The sequence below is a fragment of the Gracilinanus agilis genome, chromosome 2, assembly GCF_016433145.1.
Source record: "Gracilinanus agilis isolate LMUSP501 chromosome 2, AgileGrace, whole genome shotgun sequence".
Taxonomy (NCBI): Eukaryota; Metazoa; Chordata; class Mammalia; order Didelphimorphia; family Didelphidae; genus Gracilinanus; species Gracilinanus agilis.
In genome coordinates this window covers 715153327-715174819 of record NC_058131.1, presented here as the reverse complement: position 1 = coordinate 715174819, position 21493 = coordinate 715153327, and the positions used below count along the sequence as shown (strand labels likewise).

The 21493-nt window shown below is 36.1% G+C and overlaps 1 protein-coding gene across 1 annotated transcript in view; it reads right to left on the bottom strand.

Annotated features, from left to right (window-relative positions):
- The window catches only part of PCDH15 (protocadherin related 15), a 660961-nt gene that overhangs the window by 490641 nt on the left and 148827 nt on the right, over nucleotides 1–21493 (bottom strand). Inside the window, exon 6 of the mRNA XM_044660331.1 lies at nucleotides 9242–9350. Within this exon, the coding sequence (XP_044516266.1) occupies nucleotides 9242–9350 (109 nt within the window). The remainder of the gene's footprint in view (nucleotides 1–9241; nucleotides 9351–21493) is intronic.

The following is a 21493-nucleotide window of genomic DNA, read 5'->3' as shown; positions in this document are numbered from 1 at the left end:
TTTCTCTGTATTCTCTGGTAGCTATTATATCAAGATTTAAGATGAACTTGGCAGGTGATACAGACAGAGTAAGGAGACAGAATTAGCATGGTGGCACAGGAGTAAGAAAGACCTGGGTTTAATACTGCTTCAGGCATTGCCTATTCATTTGGCATTTGGAATGTCTTTGAATTCCTCATAGACTCCATTTTCTTATCTGTAAAATGGAAATAATAATAATAACTAATTTCATGGAGTTATGAGAATCAAAAGAAGTAATATATGCAAAGCACCTTCTAAACTTTGTAGCAGCACTATGTAAATGCTTAGATATTATTACTATAAAATTTATATTCTGATATTCAATTCATATCTAGAATTAGTTAATGAACAACTACTATAGAACTGGGGATTAAAAGATAAAAACCTGGCTTTACATTATGCTCACAAATATTCCCAAGTTTTTCCATTATAGGTTATACTCTCCTCAGGGGTATTGTTAGTGTCTTTTTGGGTCCTTGGGCCACTCTCAGCACCCACACAGGGCATTGAGTCTGCAAAATTATTTGAGAAATGATAGATTTTGTATTATATATCCCAATCATATCACAACCCTTCCTATCAAGAAGGTCAAGGAAATTTCTGCATTGTAAAAAAGAGTATTGACACAAAATATGTTTTGACTTGGTCCTAGAACTGTCATGAAAATTGAAATTGAAATTGATTGAAATCAACATTAATTTTCTTTCATGGACAAGAAATTTCTCATACAGTTATACATCTCATGCAAATTTTTAATTTTAATTTTTAAAATTAACAAATTTTAAATAAAACAAATTAATAAAATAAAATGATAAAATAATAAAATTAATGTCATGTTTTATGTGTTATAATTTCTCTGTTATAATATAGCTATAAGGCTTCTCATTTACTTGAAAAGCCTAAATTCCTAGTAGAGTATGACTGAAAAATGTGCCACATTTGTGCTTCATTCATTCATTCATTCATTCATTCATTCATTCATTCAATATTTAATGAACAGAGGATGGGAAGAGTAAGAGGGAAAAACTAGAAAAACCATAAAGATGGACAGGCTTAGAAAGTGGATGGATGAGACGAGAATATTCATAAATAGCTCTATTTCAGATTAGCATACAGTGTTGTAAAGTTATTACCTGAGTCGTGAAGATTTTTCCTTTAGTTATATTTTCCTAAATAATACCTCATGTACATTTCATGTTATTTAGGAATTTTCAGTCATGTTTTACTGTCCATGACCCATTTGGTAGTTTTTGGCAAAGACACTGGAGTGGTTTGCCATTTGCTTCTTCAGCTCATTTTACAGATAAATAAACTGAAGTAAACAGAGTTAAGTGACTTGCACAGGGCCACATAGGCAGTATGTACCTGGGATTAGATTTGAACTAAGGAACTAAGGCAATATTTCCACTATACTAACTAGTTTCCCCTATACATGTCATACAAATGGTTTATTTTCTTGCTTGGGATTTCTGAAAAAAGGAATTAACACAGATCCAAGAGAACAGACACTTTCTCTCCATTCCAATGTTACCAACCAATGGGAGTCCTAGGAGACACAGGCTTCCCTTTTCCCTACTCCTGGCATGACACTGAATCTAAGTGTAACTACTGATTTAGACACACAGATCTGAGAGGTGCCTGAGGGCACATGGATCCATCACACTTGGGTGAACTGAATGACTTAATGAATCAAGACCCTTTCAGGTCTGAGGTTTCATGAATGGGAGTGAGGCAAGAAAAGGACATGTATTAATTTGTGAGAAACCCGTAGAGGACAGCCAGGATGATGTGGGGCTGTGAGCTCACACCTTGCACCAAAATAGATTGAAATAATTGGAAATGTTTAACTTAGAGAAGGAATCGATGCAACTGGAAACTGTCTTTGAGAATTTGAGGGGCTGCCTTATGGAAGAGGGATTAGTCTTCTGCATGTCTGAAGAGGACAGAAGTAGAAACAACAGGAGGTCTTTGAAAATGAATCACTGTAAGTTGATTGAGGGAAACTCTTCCTATGAATTTGTGTTGTTATGTAGCCAAATTAATTGCTTCCGAATGAGTGAATTCCCATTCCATTGAGGTTTCTTAGTGGCCTGGTCACTGGTCAGATGTTCAGAGTCAAATTTCTGGCCCCGAAGACCTCTTCCAACTCTATGATCTTTGCAAAGTTGTGAGTATATACTTTATTGTGCATTATTGTTCGATTTATCTAGGCAGAATAGCTTCAATGGCATAATATTTTTAGCAAGAATGCTAGATTCAAGTGCAAATTTGCACTGACCCACTCACCTTTTATCAATTGTGACCAATGACTAATAAACATTTGGAGAAATGCATTCAATCACTAGGAAATGGTGACAGATTGCCCATTGCATTGCAGGGGATGGTGCTCAATATTACCGACAGAATGAAAAATACACGTGGTCTTAATGTACTCCTTAGAAACACTAAAGAAAGGCTGATGAAAAGGCTTTTAAGGAAAAATGTGTCCAAGGCTAAAGGACATTTTAGTGGCACCTATAAATGTCTAAAGACGAGTTATCAGGATTTGGATCTCCTGTCCATAGAGAAGCCTTCTTTGACCCATTATTTGTAGGCATAATCTCCATTTCTTATGAATTGTTGAATTGTGCAGGATGTATAAAGCACAGGCTACTCAGGTATATCATGGTCATCACCAAGATCTATAGGAATTATGCTCTTACTTTCTACTCATTTTGAATAGAAATAGAAAGAAAACAGATACTCTCACTGAGGCTTGAATTAGTTCCTGACCTATAACTATGCTGAATTCAGGCTCCCAAATCTTGAAGTTCCCTTCTGTTCAAAAAGTATTGCCTTTCCATCTCTTCCTTTATTTCACTGTACTTAAACTTTCCTTGGGCCTCGCATCAACTCTTGGGCTCAGTTTCCTCCATGGTAAAATAAGTGTGACAATAGAATTGATCTTGAAAGTTCGTTATGAGGCTCAAATGAGAAAGAAAAAACATGTAAAGCATTTAGTCAACTGTAAAGTGCTATATGGATGTTGGTGATTTTATTTTTGTCATTATTGTTATTACTATGTCTACCACAAATGCAATGATTAAGACCATTACACTGACTACAATTGCCTCAAGTCCCTCCAAACCTCTCATCTTCCTCCTTCCTTTCTACTTCTGAGGCTCTGATTATCACTTGATAAAAATAAAACAAATGCCGTGATTTGGTCCACTGCAAATTCATGTTATCTAACCTTAAATGAGTCCACTACTATAGAACAATATTTTTCCCTCAGATTGATTCTCATACTTCCCAACGTAACTTCTTTCTTCTGCCAATCTTGTCCCATTTCCTCCAACAAAAGTTTTCACCTTCTGTTTTACTGAATAAACTGGAAGTTATTTTCTTTGAGTTTCTTCATGTCCCCATCCCACACCTCAACATTTCTCTAATGATCCCCACTGGTCTTCCCATTTTGGCCGTCTATTAGGTAGGGGATGGTCTTTGTGCTTGCCATGATTATCCTTCTTCTTGCACTCTTGTTCTCATCCTCTAAATTCTGTAATGATTGACTTGATCCATACATTTTTCCTACTTTCACTCTCATTTTCTGATTTTCTCTAAGTGATAGCATCTTTGCAGCTTTCTCTAAAGATTCTCACATCTTATCTACCTTTAGGAAGCCTTCTATTGTCCCCTTAAGCCATATCCCCTCTGATTTTTACCACCATTCATCTCCCTGCCTCTACTCACTTCTACCCCTTCCACTTCGAAGTTCTTTGGAATCTAATTTCTGAACAAACATTTTTCTTAATCATTACTGTCCAGGGCTTAATCTAACAGCCTTTTCTCAGGGCTCTCCTAAGGAACCATGATCAAATTAACTCTGCCATCCTTCAGGTAAAGATTTTGTTAATCCACTCTTCAATATTTCCAATCAGCATCCTTGTATCTTCTTAGAACAGACCCCTTTTCTCTGGATAACACTCTCTATTGTGTGTTATTTGCCCCTATTAAAATGTAAACTCCTTAAGGGCAGGCACTGTCTTTGCTTTTGTATTTGCCTAATGTATATATGTGGGTGTACTTGCATGTGATTGCATACATATATGTATGGCCTATATGGGTTTGTCCAAATGTGACTCATAGAGATGCATCAATGGAAATCTTTATAATCTATTTCACTTCTCTCCAAGGGAAATTTTATTCCCACTCTGAGAGGAGCCAGACACTGAGGACTGACAATTCTCTTCTTCTCAGGGAGAGATACTAAATTAGAATTATATACTTCAATTCCTAACCTCTCTATCCCCCTCTCCACCAAATATTTCTAGGTTAGAGAAATGATCCCTCCCACTTAGGTTCAAGTTTATTTTATGGTTGCTATTCCTTAAAAAGGAAGGGGTATCCTAAGCCAAATCCAAAAGCTAGTCTCCTAAGAAATGCTAGTTATTCAAAAAGACAAACATGAATAATGTATAGTTAGCAAATCCACTAATCCAAACAAATACCCAACTGATATCAGAGATATCTGATTCGACCTAAAAACCCTTAGAGTGTCCCTAGATCACCTACTGAAAAAGAGATATCTCAGTTAATCAAGATTAGAGAAAACAGGTAAGCTGAATAGAGCATAGAAGAGTAACTTCAAATCAATATAAAAAGACATAATAGAGTTATTCTTGGAAGGGCTTTAAATGACAAGTTACAGGGGTTTTAGTTTTATTTTACCCTAGAGATAGTAGGGAGCCAATGAAACCATTTATGAAGGGGAATGATGTAGTCAAACTTAAGTTTTAGGTATCTCAATTTTGGATCTTGTGGACAGGATAATTGAAAATATGGAGTAGGAAAATGAGTGAGATGGCTACTCTAAAAATCCACCAATGAGAAAATAAAGTCATGAACCAAGAAGGGGGAGAGGAAAAATAAAGTTGAACTGTGTTATTTATTAGTAATATTTCTATGTGAAATTATCCTCCTCTAAGCCCCCCTATTCAAAGTCAGCATAAAATAGCCTGTTTCTAAGCTAAGGTTGTTCTAGGCCTACCACCCCCAAGCTATCAAACTGGGCTGAGACCTTTTGAATTTTTTTTAAGATCTAAAAAGGACAAAAAGGACTAAAGGCTGGGCTGATTATCCATGCTGAACTTTCAATCATTTGAAAGTATGAGAGGCTAGCCAGATGTCTAGAATTTCCTGGGGTATTCTTGAAGGAGGTAAAGACCTATCTCCCCACAAATGAAGTAATGAGGTAGAAGCTGAGTTCTCTATGTTAACCTCCTCTTTCAAAATATCCACCAATGGGGACTTCTAGGGGAGATGCAATGACAAATTTTCAGGCCATTCAGAAAGAGGACACATCTCTTTTTAAAAGAGAGAGTCAAGGCTCATTCTTGGTCTTTTCACAGATGGAAGTTAGTGAAAAATCCATTCTTTGATTTTTTTTAACCATTAACTTCCATCTTAGAATCAATACTGTATATTAGTTCCAAGCCAGAATAGGGATAAGGGCTAGGCAATGGGGGTTAAGTGACTTGACTTGCCCAGAGTCACTAAAGTAGGAAGTGTCTGAGGCTAGAATTTGAACCCAGGATCTCTTATGTCTAGGACTGGCTCTCAATCCAGTGAGCCACCCAACTGGGCCTCCATTCTTTGTTAATCTACCCTACAATAAAAAAAAGTTATTCTTTGGAAATGGTCTCATCCTTTATTTTTTCAGATATTACAGTTGTTAAATGAATGGAGAGATAATTCTTTAAGTTATTTGTCTTTTCTTTATATTACTAATCTCTAATTGAGAATCATATCTGTACCATACATATCAATACTCCAGCATCTCATCTTTTATCAATAGGGTTTGTAATCACCTCTAGAAAGGAAAGCTATAAATTCATAGAAGTCAATGAGGTAGAAAAAATTTCCATAACATTTCATGATTGAGTATCTCAATTGTGAATAATTTAGGACATGTCACCAAGCAGAATATAAACAAGACTACATCTTATTATAAAATAATTTTTCCCCCTCAGGGCAAGCAGAAAGATGCTGCCAGCTGAGTATTTCCATGGAGTGAATTCATTAAAATAGTTCAGGAAAAATAGCATGCTTGTTTACGACCCAGAGATTTAGTTCAAATTGCTCTTAAATTCTTCTAATCTCTAATAGGGAGAATTTGGTTTGGACCTTCTTTTCAGCAAGTCCTTTCTGCTCAGATCCTATAAAATCAATCTGTACCCCAACTTCTATAACAATCGATTTAAAATCTCATTTAGAACAACATATTGATATATCCAAAAAGAACCATTTATTCCTAGGGCAGCTGTCTGACTCAGCGGATTAAGAGCCAGATCTAGAGACAGGAGGTCCCAGATTCAAATGTGATCTCAGACATTTCCTAGCTCTGTGACCCTGGGCAAGTCACTTAACCCCCATTACCAACCCTTAGTGCTCTTCTGCCTTAGAACTAATACATAATATTGATTCAAATATGGAAGGTAAGGGGTTAAAATCCTCTTATTCCTATGATTTATAAATAGTGAATGAAAGACTTTAGAAACAACTTAAGTTATTATTCTCTTGGAAAATATAGAATTAAAAGTAAAAATCCTAAAATAGCACAACATAAAACAAAAAACTTCAAACCATATCTGGCATCCAGAAGGAAAAATGTCAAGAACTCAGTCCTACAAAGGCCAAATATAATAAAATTTCTGTGGCACAAATCAATATCTACTTTTCTTTGATGTTTTTATAGTAAACATTTTTTCTTTGAATTTTCTAAATTTTTATTATTCTGAAATATGAAGAGTCTATTATGAAGAAAAAATGTTAATTTGACATTATTCATCCTATTAATGATGCTAATAGTGAGCACAGGGTGCATTTAAAATGAGTAATCACCTAGTGAATCCACAATAATCATAAATTGATAAATATAATATTTTCTTTAGCTACCTAAGTGACATCCAAAATATTCTATATTACCTGGGAATTCCTCATTACTTTATCTTCAGAACAGGCACTGGGGACAGTTTAATACTAACAGTCTCAGTATTTAGATGAGAAACTGATTCTCCAAAAAAATAAATTGTTGTACCCAAAGTCAGAACACAATTGAATTATAGATCAATTAAAGAATAACAATAGTTTAGTGGGAAACAGACTCTTATCGTGTTCATCTTTTAAACACTAGGTCATGGGATATATGTCATCAGTTAGGAAAACAAAACAGGCAAAAATTAAGTGTTAATCTCTGTTGTTTCTACTTGTTTAAAGAGCACACATATTTGTTTTCTTTCCTTTTTTTTTACCTCTACCTCCTGTGTTAGAATTTGTACTGGATATTGGTTCCAAGGCAGAGAAGAAAAACCTAGGCAATTGGGATTAAGTAGTTTGCCCAGGATCTCAAAGTTAGGAAGTATTTAAATTCAGATTTGAAACCTGGGCCTCCACTCTCCAAGCCTGTCTCTCTGTCTACTGAGCCACCTAGCTGCCCCAGGAGTACACATATTTCCTGGGTCCTCCAAACACTTACATTAGAGAAAGTCCCTTAGTTTTGGCTCCAATAGAAGACTATTTTTTTTAAGCAGCATGATTTGATCTTTGGCATAACTAGTGGTTTTTATACATGGACAGAGGAAGAAAATTGTCCTACAATTCTGTAGATAGTAGCAAAGAGTTAGAATGCTCTGTTGCCTCTCTTAAAATGTGTGTTTGTTTCAGTGAAATCATGAAGAATAGTACTATATTCTTCTAAATCATGCTAGGAAAGTGCACAAAATTGATATACTGACCAACACTATGCATGAAATTGTAAAGATGGTATTGACCTTGCCCACTTTTAAATTTAATCAACAAAAATCAAGACACCCCTACTTAATGTTAAGTGGGGGAGGTTCACAAACCACTTGCTAAAATGGTTTAGGCCTCCAGAAACTATTGACTGCCCCCCTGGGCACTGTTAAGCAAATTTAAAGACTGTAATTTGTCCTCTTAAAGAGGAGGAAGGGACAGGAAGTGATGTTAAAAAATGGTCTTTTAAAAAGGCCCAAACTTCCTGTCAGGAGGTCTTTGTGGGATATTTGAACTCTTGAAGAATCTTGGACTGGGACTTCAATGTGGAGCTATGACTTGGGTGAGTGAAAAGGTGACTCCTTTCCTTGCTTCTGGAGAGATTAGATTCCAATGAGGCCTCCCATTCTTGGAGGAGACCACATGGGTGGAACCTTTGTTTTATTTTTTCCCACAACCTGGTCCTCCAGCAGAGGGTCCTCCAGCTGAGAGTTAACTATCCCTGCCTTGTTTGAGCCAGGGATCAGAGCAAATATTTAGTGTGTTAGGTTAGATATCTCACTCTACCCTCTTTCACATTTTTCTACTTTCACTCTTTCCATCTCTTTTGTAAATAAAACTGCTAAAAGTCATTTTTGACTTGAGCTGTATTTTAATTTTTAAATCAGCGACCACATACTCTTATATTTAGTCCAGCCATAAATTTTATCACTACACAATGCTCCAAGAGAGTCCTTCACCTAAATTCTATCCTGGGACACAGAAAAGGACAGCTAAAGTGCATAATAAAGTGACATGAGCTTTGTTGAAATTTAAGTTAATTTAATCATATACTTTAACAGTTTTTAGAAGAGTTATCCAGAGCTAATCTCAGAGAAGGCCAAGGATCTTTAAGGTTTTTAATTGATTAGTGCATTCTATATGAGCCCAGGAGGTAATATTTTGTCATTTTCTCTTTTGTCTCCATTGTTGCAAATAAAGCTTATTGTATTACATGGAAATCAAGGCATACTCTTGAAATTGAGATCTTGGAATTATGCAAATGAAGTAAATATTCTAATGATTCTAAAAGAGATTATGTGCAAGAAAGACATATGTTAACACAATCCTATGTCCCCTTTAAAGCATTATATCTCCTTTTTTTTTTCTTTCCATTTATCCCTAGTCCATCCCCTACATAGCTACAACAGTGCCACTCAGAACTTGATCTCAAATACTGTTTTAAAGCTGGAGAAATTTTCAAACAAGACATAAATGTCAGAAATGGTCCAGAAATACTCCCAAATGATAAAAAAAATCAATTCCCAAATGTAGAATTTCAATTCAATAGTCCTTTTCTCACCATCATCCAAATGGCCTTTTTCTCAAGATGTTATGTTCTTCTGTCTGTCTAATTTCAACCACTCTCTGATGAAAATATGACAAAAGTTTAGCAGATACTACTAACCCACAAGGATGGAAAAGAGGATCCCAGGGCGATCAGAAGGTGGTTGGATGTCCCGGTCCTGATCAATGGCTTGGATTGGGGGAGTGACAATGATGGGGTTCAGTTCTTCCTGAAATGAAATTCAGAAAAAGGTTAGTCCAGGCAATTTTCTAAATAAATTGAAATCTTGAGGTCTACATTTCTATTCAGGCAGAGGATCATAATATGTCTGTATAACGTTGGACTTGGAGTCAGGAAAATCCTAAGGTTGTCCGTCTTTTGACAGTTGCTAGCTATGTGACTCTGGGCAAATAATATATTATCTCCAACCTTCAGACAAACTTCCCAAGATTAATTTAATAAGTTAGAAAGATTTCTATTTCTATTCATGCAGGGTGTCTCTCTACAATTGCCTCATGGACATTGTAGCTTTGCTATGGTGATATAATGTAAAAAATGTTATGAAAAGTACAGATATTTCATTCTTACTAACTAATGCACATTGAAGCTTAATGTTAAAAACGTCTAATTCTATGGAAGTTTAGGTACCATAGAACAGAGGCTAGTGGCCTAGACGTAGAGTCAGGAAGACTTGGGTTCAAATCCTACTTCTAAACAAATATGCATGTCTTAAAATCCGTGATAAATAGGTTTATTTTCCCATTATAAGGATAAAAAATAATAAAGGCTGGTATAAATATAAAAATTAGTATTTTAATTAAAGCCATGCTGATAGATAAAGTCATTAGACCATGAGCTTGTAAGATTTCAAAACTGCTGCCTCTGTTTTGTTACCTCTCATCTCTCCCAGAGCCTGCTAGCCAAGAGGCCACTCCCCCCAACCCAGGAGATTTTAAACTGTTCTCTGCGTGGAGACATAGGCGTCCCCACGCCCAAGGAACTGGAAATGGAAACCCGTTGGACCACGGGAAATGTAGTTTGATAATTTCCATGTATCCATAGAAAATATATATACTTTTAGATGGCATCTCCCAAATTTCACTTTTACACCATCAAATAGAGATAATATGAGCTGGCATATCTCCCTCTCTCTATAACAATGGTCAGCAACCTTTTTGGCTGTGAGAGCCATAAACGCCTGCGGAAGGAGGAGGATGGAGGCAGAAGGTGCTGGAATATTGGGCAGGGGCTGAAGGGCCCCCTGGGGCACATCCTGGGACTCTCCCTGGCCTGGCAGGTCAGGAGGTGGAGCCAGATAAGGCTCAAGAGTCATACGTTGCCGACCCCTGTTCTATAAGTTCTACCTTTTTCTTCCACTAGTGAGTTCTTCCTGAGGCCTCCATTTCATGGAGAGATCAAGAAGGCCTTCGTTCTCATTCCCCAGCCTTATTTCTATCTTCCAACTTTAATACTATTTCCTCTATCTACTTTGTGCCAAAAAGAGCAGCTAACTTAGCACATGACATATCGTAAATATATCATACATGCTTGCTAAATGAATTAATATATTCAGAATCTCATTCTTGAGAGCTCTTGAATTCAGTGTGATAGATATTATAAATATTATCATCCCATTCTGTAAATGAGAAAAATCATTACAAAGCTTTATATATTTCCTAGGTGTAAGCCTTGTCACTAGTGCATCCTAAGTGTAGACTTTTATTTTGGATCTCTACAAGTATCCACTCTTTTGATGTATCTTGTATTTGTGGTAGCATATCCAGGTTTTAGAATGATAGCAATCTTTTGTTACTATCACATTTCATTAAATTTCTTGGTTTTGAATTGTGTCTTCTCTATCATTTGTAAAAACAACCACATTGGTTGAGACAATTGAATTATGATTTCGGTATATATGAAGATTAACAGATTTCCTTCAATGTCCATAAGCATTTTGGAGGATGTCACAGGTACTACATTGTGGGCCAAGGTTTATCCCCAGCAAGTGCTTGGTCCAAGATTTGAACTCTACCCTTCCTCCACTTCGTATTTCATATTCTTTCTACCATAACACTTCATAGACTACCATACTTGATAATGAATGTAAGGAAGAAAGAAATTAACATATGACAAAATTCTCATTTTTCCTCATGGAAATTAAACACTGGAGATAAAATCCTATTGCTTTATGGGATAAAGTTTCTAGTAGATTGTTGAAAAGACTTGTAACAATGTAAAAATTATAGTCTTTTCTTCCTAAACTACCATTTTTACAAAATATTTAATGCCAATGGATTACATTTAAATGACATGCATTTTACAGAAATGATTTTATACAATAGATTTATTGTATCACTTCCTGTCTCATAATAAAGCATCAATATATTGTTATGTGGTAGCTTTCTTGAATCTGTCGTGATGTATAATACGATTGCCTTTAAAAGTCTAAAGAACAAATATTATTTACAGATCACCACCTTGAGCACTAATTTTTCCAACAGGGATGAGTTTAATAAAAGTAAATGCCATGTTTTGGCAATTTTCATCATTGCCATCCTATATATTACCAGTATCAAAATACTTTTTTTTCCTATTGCTTCTGAGACATTAGTAATTATAAGGATTATATAATAACTATTTTAAAAAACAGAAGATTCTATTGTGAAGCACTGTGGTACATTGGAACAGATCTTATATTTGGATTTAGAGGACATGTGTTTGAATCTCCATTATTATATTCATTATCTGTGAGACACTGGGCAAGGCTTTGGGCCTCAAATTCCTCATCCGGTACATGAGAGGATTAGACTCAGTGACCTCTAATCTAAGCTCATTTCCATCTCTAAATCCATGATCTTTAAGCAGAAAAAAATACCATCATCTGCCCAGGAGTTCAACAACATATTTAAGGCCTTAATTTTGAAAAGAACTTTTACTTTGGATTAGTATCCAACCAAAAGAACATTAAAAATAGAATACATCACATCCACTCCAATGAACTGCTCATTGCTTATGAATACACAAGAGAACTGCAAGTTTTTTTTCAAGGTCCATCTCAATTGCATTTTCCTACGAGTAATTCTTTTCTTCTATCTCCAAATCCACTGTGGATACCTTATATTATCCTGCCAATATACTATTTTTTTTTCCAGGGAAGCTGGGGAGTACAGTGGAGAGAACATTCAACCTAGAGTCAGGAATACCTGGGTTCAAATCTGACCTCAGAAACTTCCTAGACGTGTGACACTGGGAAAGTCACTTAACCCTGATTCCCTAGTTCTTGCCACTCTTCTGCCTTAGAATTAATACTAAGAAAGCAGGTAAGGATTTTTAAACATATATAACAGCTTTCCAGCAGAAGGTTAATTTCTTCAGTACAGGAATAGTAGACTACATATGCTGGTGTTTGTTAACTGACTATTGAATTGTTTAAGGGGTGTTAAAATCTAAGTTTTTAAAGCATTAAATTGCAAATAGTCAACTTTTTTCCTCATTAGATCATTTATTCTACAAGGATTTATTCCACCCTACTGTGTACAAGGCTGAGCCTTCCACTTAGCACGTGCTTATTAACCCAAACTTATTCTATTGAATTAAAATGAATTCAATGGTCAAAAATTCCTTTTTTCCTTTTATGGTTATCAATAATAAGTAATGATAATAAAATAAAGTCCCTGAAAGTCAAAGAATTTCCAGGGGCACTGACTGTTTTTTTTTTTTTCTATGCCATTTTCCCATATCATAACTACACTCGTTTCAGGTCAGATACAGGGAGATCGGAAGCAAATTATTCCCAACATAAAATTCAATTGCCTCCTTTTTATCAATAGAAAAGCAGAGTCAGGCCTAGAGACAGAAGGTCCTAAGTTCAAATCCGGCCTCTGATACTTCCCAGCTGTGTGACCCTGGGCAAGTCACTTGACCCCCATTGCCCAACTTTACCACTCTTCCACCTAAGAGCCAATACACAGAAGTTAAGGGTTTAAAAGAAAAGCAACCATACCCGTAACCAAAAACTCAGACACATAGTTTAATAGGTCACAGCAGAGCTTGGCCCAAGCCCTGGCAGATTCTTCAGAGTTCAACGTGACAATATATGGAGTCTGGAGTCAAAGGGAAGTCGGTGGGAATCAGGAATGAATATCCCTCTTCCAAGAGAATTGACCTTGGTATTGTTTGAGGTCAACTTCATTCAGAGCCCCTCAAATCACAGCTCATCTATTTTCAAGCTCAGTAACTTTGTATAAACTGTGACCCATCATGAGGACTAGAGGGGCATCTCAAATCCATGGATTTCCTGTTGGCTTGACCATCTCTATGAGGTTAAGCAATAAATATAGCAGGCAATTTCCAAGTAGCCAGAATCACAAAAATTATACATTTTAAAGAACTATTTTCCTTGACTTGAATTAAAAAAAAGCAAAAAATAAATAAAATCTTTCACTTTAAATTTCAAATTACTTGGATAGCAACAAATTCAAAGACTTAACAGTTTTGTGGGAGCCCACATAGTTGGAGAGAAATGTGACTCCTTTCTAGTTGAGAGAATATTAAATGACCAATGTGGCATACTGGCCATGAGGGATATACTTGTTGGTTCCAGATACTCTTGAGAGAGACAAGTGGAGAAAGGATCTCCTGGGTGTTGTTAGAGAGGAAGAAGACATTAAATGTGTGACAGCAACCCTGTGAGCTATAAATATACATGAAACCCAACCAACATAGGTTCTTGATTCTAGAAATTGCTGAGAGGGGATCTTCCCCGTGTGAGATTCATCTTTCTCTCCCAGTTTGAGCTGAAATGTCACTTTCAGATGAAGAGTTTATTTACTCTTGGGTATTTCTTAGTAAATTTTAACCTGTAGTATTTCTGTAATATCTGCTTGGTTAATTTTTTTAGATGAATTGATTTGTAATTTGCTAGTTGTGATTATCTTTTTTTTGTAACTAGTATCTAATTGGAGAAGGGTTGAACTGGAAAGTAAAAGCTAAGGGGCTCTGCCCTGCTCAGGATGGAGCAGGAAAATGGCCTTCCTTCTGGAACTAGCCTTCCTTCTTAGGCATATACGAGGATGTCAAAGAGGCATAATTATATTCTTATTACTGTAAGAGACTGGAGGCAAGATTAGCTAGTCTTTGCTTTAGAGGACCTTGTGTCCCCAATCTCCATCCTCACAGTTGCCATGCTGGTAGTGTAGGCTCAGATCTTCTCTTACTCTCTGTAAAGGAAGGCCAGACATCACATCATACCTACCCAGTTGCCTAGGAGCCATTCCTATACATTTAGACAAACGACAGATCCCTATATCATATCACACTTATGAGGATACCTGTGTATTTAATTACCTGTTTGGGTACATGCCTAAGTATTTGCATGTCATGTGTGCTACATTTGACTGGATATTCTTTGAGTATAGGAAGTGATTCTATTATATTATTATTTTTTTTTGTATTCCCAGGGCTAAGTATAGTAGCTGGAATATAGAAGGTATTTAATAAAAATTTGGTGACTTGACTTAAATAAAATCTTTAAAAACCAAGAAATCTCAATTTTAACCAGCCTATTTTTGACCATCAGTTGCTATAGGTTGAGGAAAATTAGTTGAATTGTATTACTTATTGAAAATATTTCTATGTGAAACTATTCATTTTTTTCAAATCCCAAATATTCAAAAAGGCAATTTAGTTCTCAGGTTAAGATTATTTACTCTGAGACCTCAAGGTGTCTAACTAGGCTGGGGCCTCTGTCTTTTGTCAAAAGGCATTGTGGATATTTTTGTTCCTTTATCTATGAACAAGAATATCCTCCCTGAGATATATGCTCCTTTTTCCTTGCTCAACACATCTAGATTTGAGGTGACAAGGTCTACAATAGAGGAAAGAGCCATTGAAAACATGATTGAGAAAACATATTTTTATAGTTACAGATTGCTTGAAAAAGCTAAGCTTCAAAACATCACTGACATTCCATTTCTTAAAATACCAGAGAAGAGCTGGTCTGCTACATTTCCCTAGCTTAGTAAAACTGCAGGGATTCACCTAGTTAAGGAGTTGTCCTCCACCTTTGATGAAGTAACAGGGAAGAAGTTGAGATCTCTAAGGCCACCCAGTCTTTTTAAATATCCATCAATTGGAGCAGCCAGGGGAGGCCCAAATGATGTACTATCATGCCAATCAGAAGGAAGTTACAACTCTGTTAAAAGGCTTGGCAGCTTCCTGCCCCTTGTCTTTCAGTATAGAAACCATATGTGATGGATCCATACTGTATTGATAGATCATCTGCTCTTATTAAGAGATGTTATTCTCAGGAAATGGCCTTGATTTATATATAGGTTAAAATTCCAGAGGCTATACAGTAAAGGAGAAATGACTTTTCAAGTTAGTCAGGAGTAAATATATTCACCTCTGACACTTAGTAGTTATAAAGCATTGGGCAAATCTCTTACCCTTTCTATTTTAAGAGGGAAAAAGGAGTTTTGGGGTTCAATATATTAAAAGGTGGTCACCAGGAGAAATTTCCCCAATTTAGGAATAACCTCAAGTCAAAATTGGCTTTTATGGAAGTTTATTTACAATTAAGAAGAGAGAGAGGAAATGAGGAAATAAGAATTTAATACAGTAGGTAAATTGCTAAGATCCTCTAATTAATCCAGGTAGATCTAATTAACCCTAGCAGAGAGTCAGAGGGCCAGAGGCCTGGAGCAAAGCTTCATTCACAGAATCTATTAAGGAAGTCTTTAAGAGAAGTTCAGGAAGATTCAGTCAGTCTTTAAATTCACCACATCCATGAACCAGAAGAGCTAGGAGACCTCCTTCACCATCTGCCCTCTTCACCAGAAGCTCTCTCACTCACTCCACTCCCTCTTTTTAAAGGGATCACTTATGCATCACTTCTTGTGCCTTCCTAGCTTGCCTGTCCAATCACAATAGACCCTTTCTCATAGAATGCCTAGGGGGCAGTCAGATGATTCTGATTCATCACTCACTTTAGCACAAATGGGTTAGGACCTCCCAGAATTTGGAGGTGCTCTCAACTTTGGTGATTAAATATAAAGATGGGCAGTGTAGACTTAATCTAATTATCAATCACCCTATGCTTCCATTTTGTCAGTTATAAAATGGTCCAATAATAATCCTTGTCCTACTTACTATACTGGACATTTTTGAGGAAATTGCTTTGAGAACTTTAAAGTCATTTACTAAAGTGTATTGTAGTTGCTATTGTTGTTAATATTGCAATTTTTATTATCCTTTATGCCACCAATTTTGTGAGTAGTCTATGTTTAGCTCATTTCTACAATGATTTTATTTATGTGACCCAAAGCATGAAGTTAAAGAGGATTCATAAATATATAGGTCTATCAAAAATTCTACATATTTTGACGACCTTCCACTAATCTTTTCTTATTACTGAAGCAGTCTGTGTAGAGAAATGTAAATGAAGGCCTGAAGAAGAGAAATATTAAAACTCACTGAAAATTAGTAGTGTTATTAGTTCAGACTTCTGACAGGCAAACTTTGTGCCCAAATGGGAGGTAATCATACTTGTTGTCTCCTGGCTTCAAGACTATTTCAAGACAAATTCTCCAAATCTGAAGGTCTCAGAACCCATTTCCAGTGAGTTTCATGCTTTATACTACTATTAGTCACACTTTCATATTTACATGATTGATAGGATTATTTATTTTTAGTTGACTTTTGAGATGTTTTCAGGCAGCTTTGAGGTTATTCTGAAAAAGGACAAAATTAATTTGCCCATTTCAAAATAAGCCAATGATTGGCTTGTAGATTTTACCTTTGAAAACTCTCAATTCATTCCTTTCTTGCCACTGCCCAGGTTCATCATAAATGCTTAAGCACTAATCACCTTTTGCTTAGATTACTGACATAGTCTGCTAACTCTTCTCCCTGATAGTTTAAAGTGACACCACTTTGACTACTTTTATTAAATGATATACATTTAGTAATACTTAATGTTTAACACTTCAGTCCAAGTAAATTTAAAGGGATTATGAACATTTTATATTCCAGATACACCAAGACCTTATTTAATTCCACTTATGCATGTAGAAGACAAGGGTCTAAAGTATAGATCTTTTCTTTTTTGGGGGGGAGTATTTTTTGGAGCAGTGCATATTTCCTAATTGCACAATTTAGCCTATTTTTCTTTGCTTTACTACAAACCATTTCATTTTCAAGATAAAATCTAAAAGATCTGTGTAGCTAAGAAGGTTGAGAGTTAGTGTGGCCAAAAGGGACATAGATTGAGACATCCAATGGTTAAAGAAAATGAAAATCAACCATCAAAAATTAGTTGGTATTAAAAGGGACTTTCTAACCCTAAGTCAGATAGAGGCTTGAGGTAATGACATGAGTCATTCTAGCAGGATAAAACAGAAGCAAAACTAATTCAGTGCCTTTAGGATCTAAGTAAGTGCCTCTCTCTTCTCTGCTCCAAGACATTGACCTCTATATGTGTTGGATGTTGAAAGTTGAAAGACTTTGTTCTCCTTAAAGAGAGAACGGATATAAGCAGCTAAGACTGAGAGCTGATAGAACAGAACACGGATTAAATTTCCTCCCATACAGTATTATGATGACATATAACAATTTGGGGCATTTTAGCACAATGTATAGAATGTTAGAATTGGAGCAGGGCAGATATGGGTTAAAGATTTTTCAATATTAATTAACTGTTAGCCTTTGAATAAATCTTTCTAAAAGTAAGGAACCTTTCTAGGAATTATTCCCTAGGTCATACAGGGATTTAAACTTTAACCATGAGAACATCCAAATGTGGGAATTGGCATAAGTCATTTCATCTATCTCTAAACCTCAGTTTGCTTATCCATAAACTTCTTAGATATGATATAGTTTCCTAAGTGGTTCATATCTTTATGATATGCACCAGGTAAGAAAAGACAGTCATCATAATGTTTACATAAATTTGTTTACAAACCAAATGTTTACAGAAACTAGAACAGGCAGCAAATGGGAAATCTCCTTACACTCCAAAAAGAGTCTTGGACAACCAGGAGAAATGAGAAACATAAAATGTAGTATCTCGTCATAAAACACTGAAAATCAATTAAGAAGAAAACACACATTTGGTGAGATTGTTAAACTCTGAACATAATGCAAATTCAAGCCATAAATTTGGAGCTGATGAGGACTGACATAAAATGTAATATTATTATATCACAGGTGCATAATGGACAAATTACAACAAGAAAGCTATTCAGACATATATAGACATGAGTAAAAATATTCCGTTGGGGTAAATTGGAATGTATGGAAAATAAACATGCAAATGTCAAACCTCTCCAAATTAAAAGCTGCAGACTAAGATAAATTCTAAGTTATACACAGAAAAAAATATTGATATTTCTAAGTGGAAGTACACAGAGTCTCATATCTTGAACCCTTTCCTTTTTTCATGGCAACATGACAAGAATGAAAATTTTGAAGCATCAGTTTGGAACTGCATAACTGATAAAACATTTCAGTTAATAGAGTGGGAGTATCTAATAATAATGTTTTACTTTAAACTGAGCTTCAGATCTGAAATGTGAATAGCAATTTTTTTAATGATGCCACTTAAATATAATTTTTCAAGATAATCTTTCAAGGATTTGGCCATTCACTTAAAATGTACATTTCATTTTACTTCATAAAAAACATGCTATTGAAAGATTCCTCTTTGAAAAATCAGAAGCATTTTATTTTAAGATTACTTGTTTCTTTTCATTCATGTTAGCAATGCTTCTTGCTGCCTGTTCACCATGTCTGAAACTTCCTCCTAATCTGTTCCTCTTGGATTTCTTCACGTCTCAGCTAAATTTGCACCTTTGTAAAAAGCCTTCCTTAGTCTACCTTAATCTTTAAAAAAATAATAAAAAAGCTTTTCTTTTGACCTTAGATACTAAATGTTAGTTCCAAGGTAGGAGAGTGATAAAGACTAAGAAATCTGGGATAAGTTTCTTGCCTGAGGTTACAGAGATAGAAAGTGTCTGAGGACAGATTTGAACCCAAGACTTCCTGCCTTCAGACTTGTTACCCTATTCATTGAGCCACCTAGCTACCCCCAAACTCCCTTAATCTTTTTTTTTTTTAATTTTTTTAAACTCTTGTACTTCTGTGTATTGTCTCATAGGTGGAAGATTGGTAAGGGTGGGCAATGGGGGTCAAGTGACTTGCCCAGGGTCACACAGCTGGGAAGTGGCTGAGGCCGGGTTTGTACCTAGGACCTCCTGTCTCCAGGCCTGACTCTCACTCCACTGAGCTACCCAGCTGCCCCAACTCCCTTAATCTTAATGTCTTCCCTCTGAGCTCATCTACAATTTAACTCATCTAGAATATATATTCTTCATCCATATTAATTTTCACTTTGCCTCCATTAGATTGAAAGCTCCTTGATTGAAAGGATAGTATTTTACCTTTCATTTGATCCCCACTTGTCAGTCCAGTGCCTGGCTTTTAATAAATTGTTCTTAACTGACTCTCCCTCATTAACTTGTGACTCCTTAATGATTTGGCATATTGTTTCATCATCAATGCATGTGAATGAACTGATTGGGAAATCATTTAATGATGAGCCTCTCTGAACTTGGTTAAGCTTTTGATCATGTGAAAGATTGTAGTCTGTCGTTAAAGTCTTTCCAGACCCATAAGACCTGTCAGAGCTTGAATTCCCTGGCAAAGGCTTTAAGAACCCCAAGGCTGTCTGCACTCCAGTATGTCTTTAAACTGAAATAATTTCAAATCAATTGTGATGGGCAGGAAGAAGAAATTTTACTAGTACTTTAAACAAAATGGTTGTTTCTAAACAAAAAGCTACTTGAATGTTTCCCTGATTTGATCAAAGTCATTTTAGATAGAAACTATGTATGACCATGGGCAAGTTATTTAGCCTTTATATACCTCAGTTTCCTCACCTATATTAGTGGTTTGGACTAGTGGATTTCCTAAGTCTCTTCTATTTATGAAGTACATTTTTCTTTGTTTCCATACCTGTTTCAAAGAATGAAGAACTAAAAAATCTCCATGAAATACTAGATGAGCTCTTTCAAAAGAAATCAATCACTTAGCCTATGTTAGACTCTCTCTTTCTCTCCTCCCATCACACAGAGCTGATAATCCCCAAGGCTCTACCTCCCACACCTTGGGAGATCAAAGACACAGAGTCGAGCCTTGAATTTGTCCAGAGGTTGATAAAGAAGTGAAGGGAGTTGCATCATGTGATCAACAGAAGACTTTGAGATGTAGGGATATGGGCAAGAAGATCACAATAGGGAGAAAAAATATCAGTACTCTGGTCTTTGATAATATGGGGGACCTCCTTATTGCTCCACTTCATTACTCATTCATTTTCTCATTCTATAGGTATTGCAATAATTCTCCCAATAAAATTTTGGAATGTACTTGTTTTGGATGACTTTGATTTACTGATAGAATGAAAGATTTTGTCATCAAATGAGATTAGGAAGGCAGTGGAAATATCTTTGGCTCTAAAGTCAAAAGCCCTGAGTTCAGATTCTGTTTCTGATACCCACTAGCTGCATGATCTTAGTTAACATACTTATATTCCTCAAGTCTGTTTTTTCATCCTTAAAATGAGGGAGCTGGATATTATGTTTTCTGAAATACTTGGAAGCTTAAAATATGGGTTCCTCTTAGACAATACATGTCCTTTACAGGACTTCTTTCCTTCTTTGGTTTCTGCTTTCCACCCAGCTTTTTTTTTTATTTTAACATTTATTAATATACATTTTTAACATGGTTGCCTGATTCATACTCCTCTTATCCCCTTCACCCCCCCCCCCCGCACTCCCCCCACCCATGGCCGATGCGCATTTCCACTAGTTTTGTCATGTTTCCTTGATCAAGACCAATTTCCAAATTGTTGGTAGTTGCATTGGTGTGGTAGTTTCGAGTCCACACTCTCAATCATGTCCACCCCGACCCATACATTCAAGCAGTTGTTTTTCTTATATGTTTCCTCTCCTGCAGTCCTTCCTCTGAATGTGGGTAGTATCTTTACCATAAATCCCTCGGAATTGTCCTGGGTCATTGTATTGCTGCTGGTACAGAGGTCCATTACATTCAATTTTACCACAGTATATCAGTCTCTGTGTACAGTGTTCTTCTGGCTCTGCTCCTTTCGCTCTGCATCAGTTCCCGGAGGTCTCTCCAGTTCGCCTGGAACTCCTCCAGTTTATTATTCCTTTTAGCACAATAGTATTCCATCACCTGCATATACCACAGTTTGTTCAGCCATTCCCCAATTGAAGGACATACCCTCCTTTTCCAATTTGTTGCCACCACAAAAAGCGCAGCTATAAATATTTTCGTACAAGTCTGTTTATCTATGAT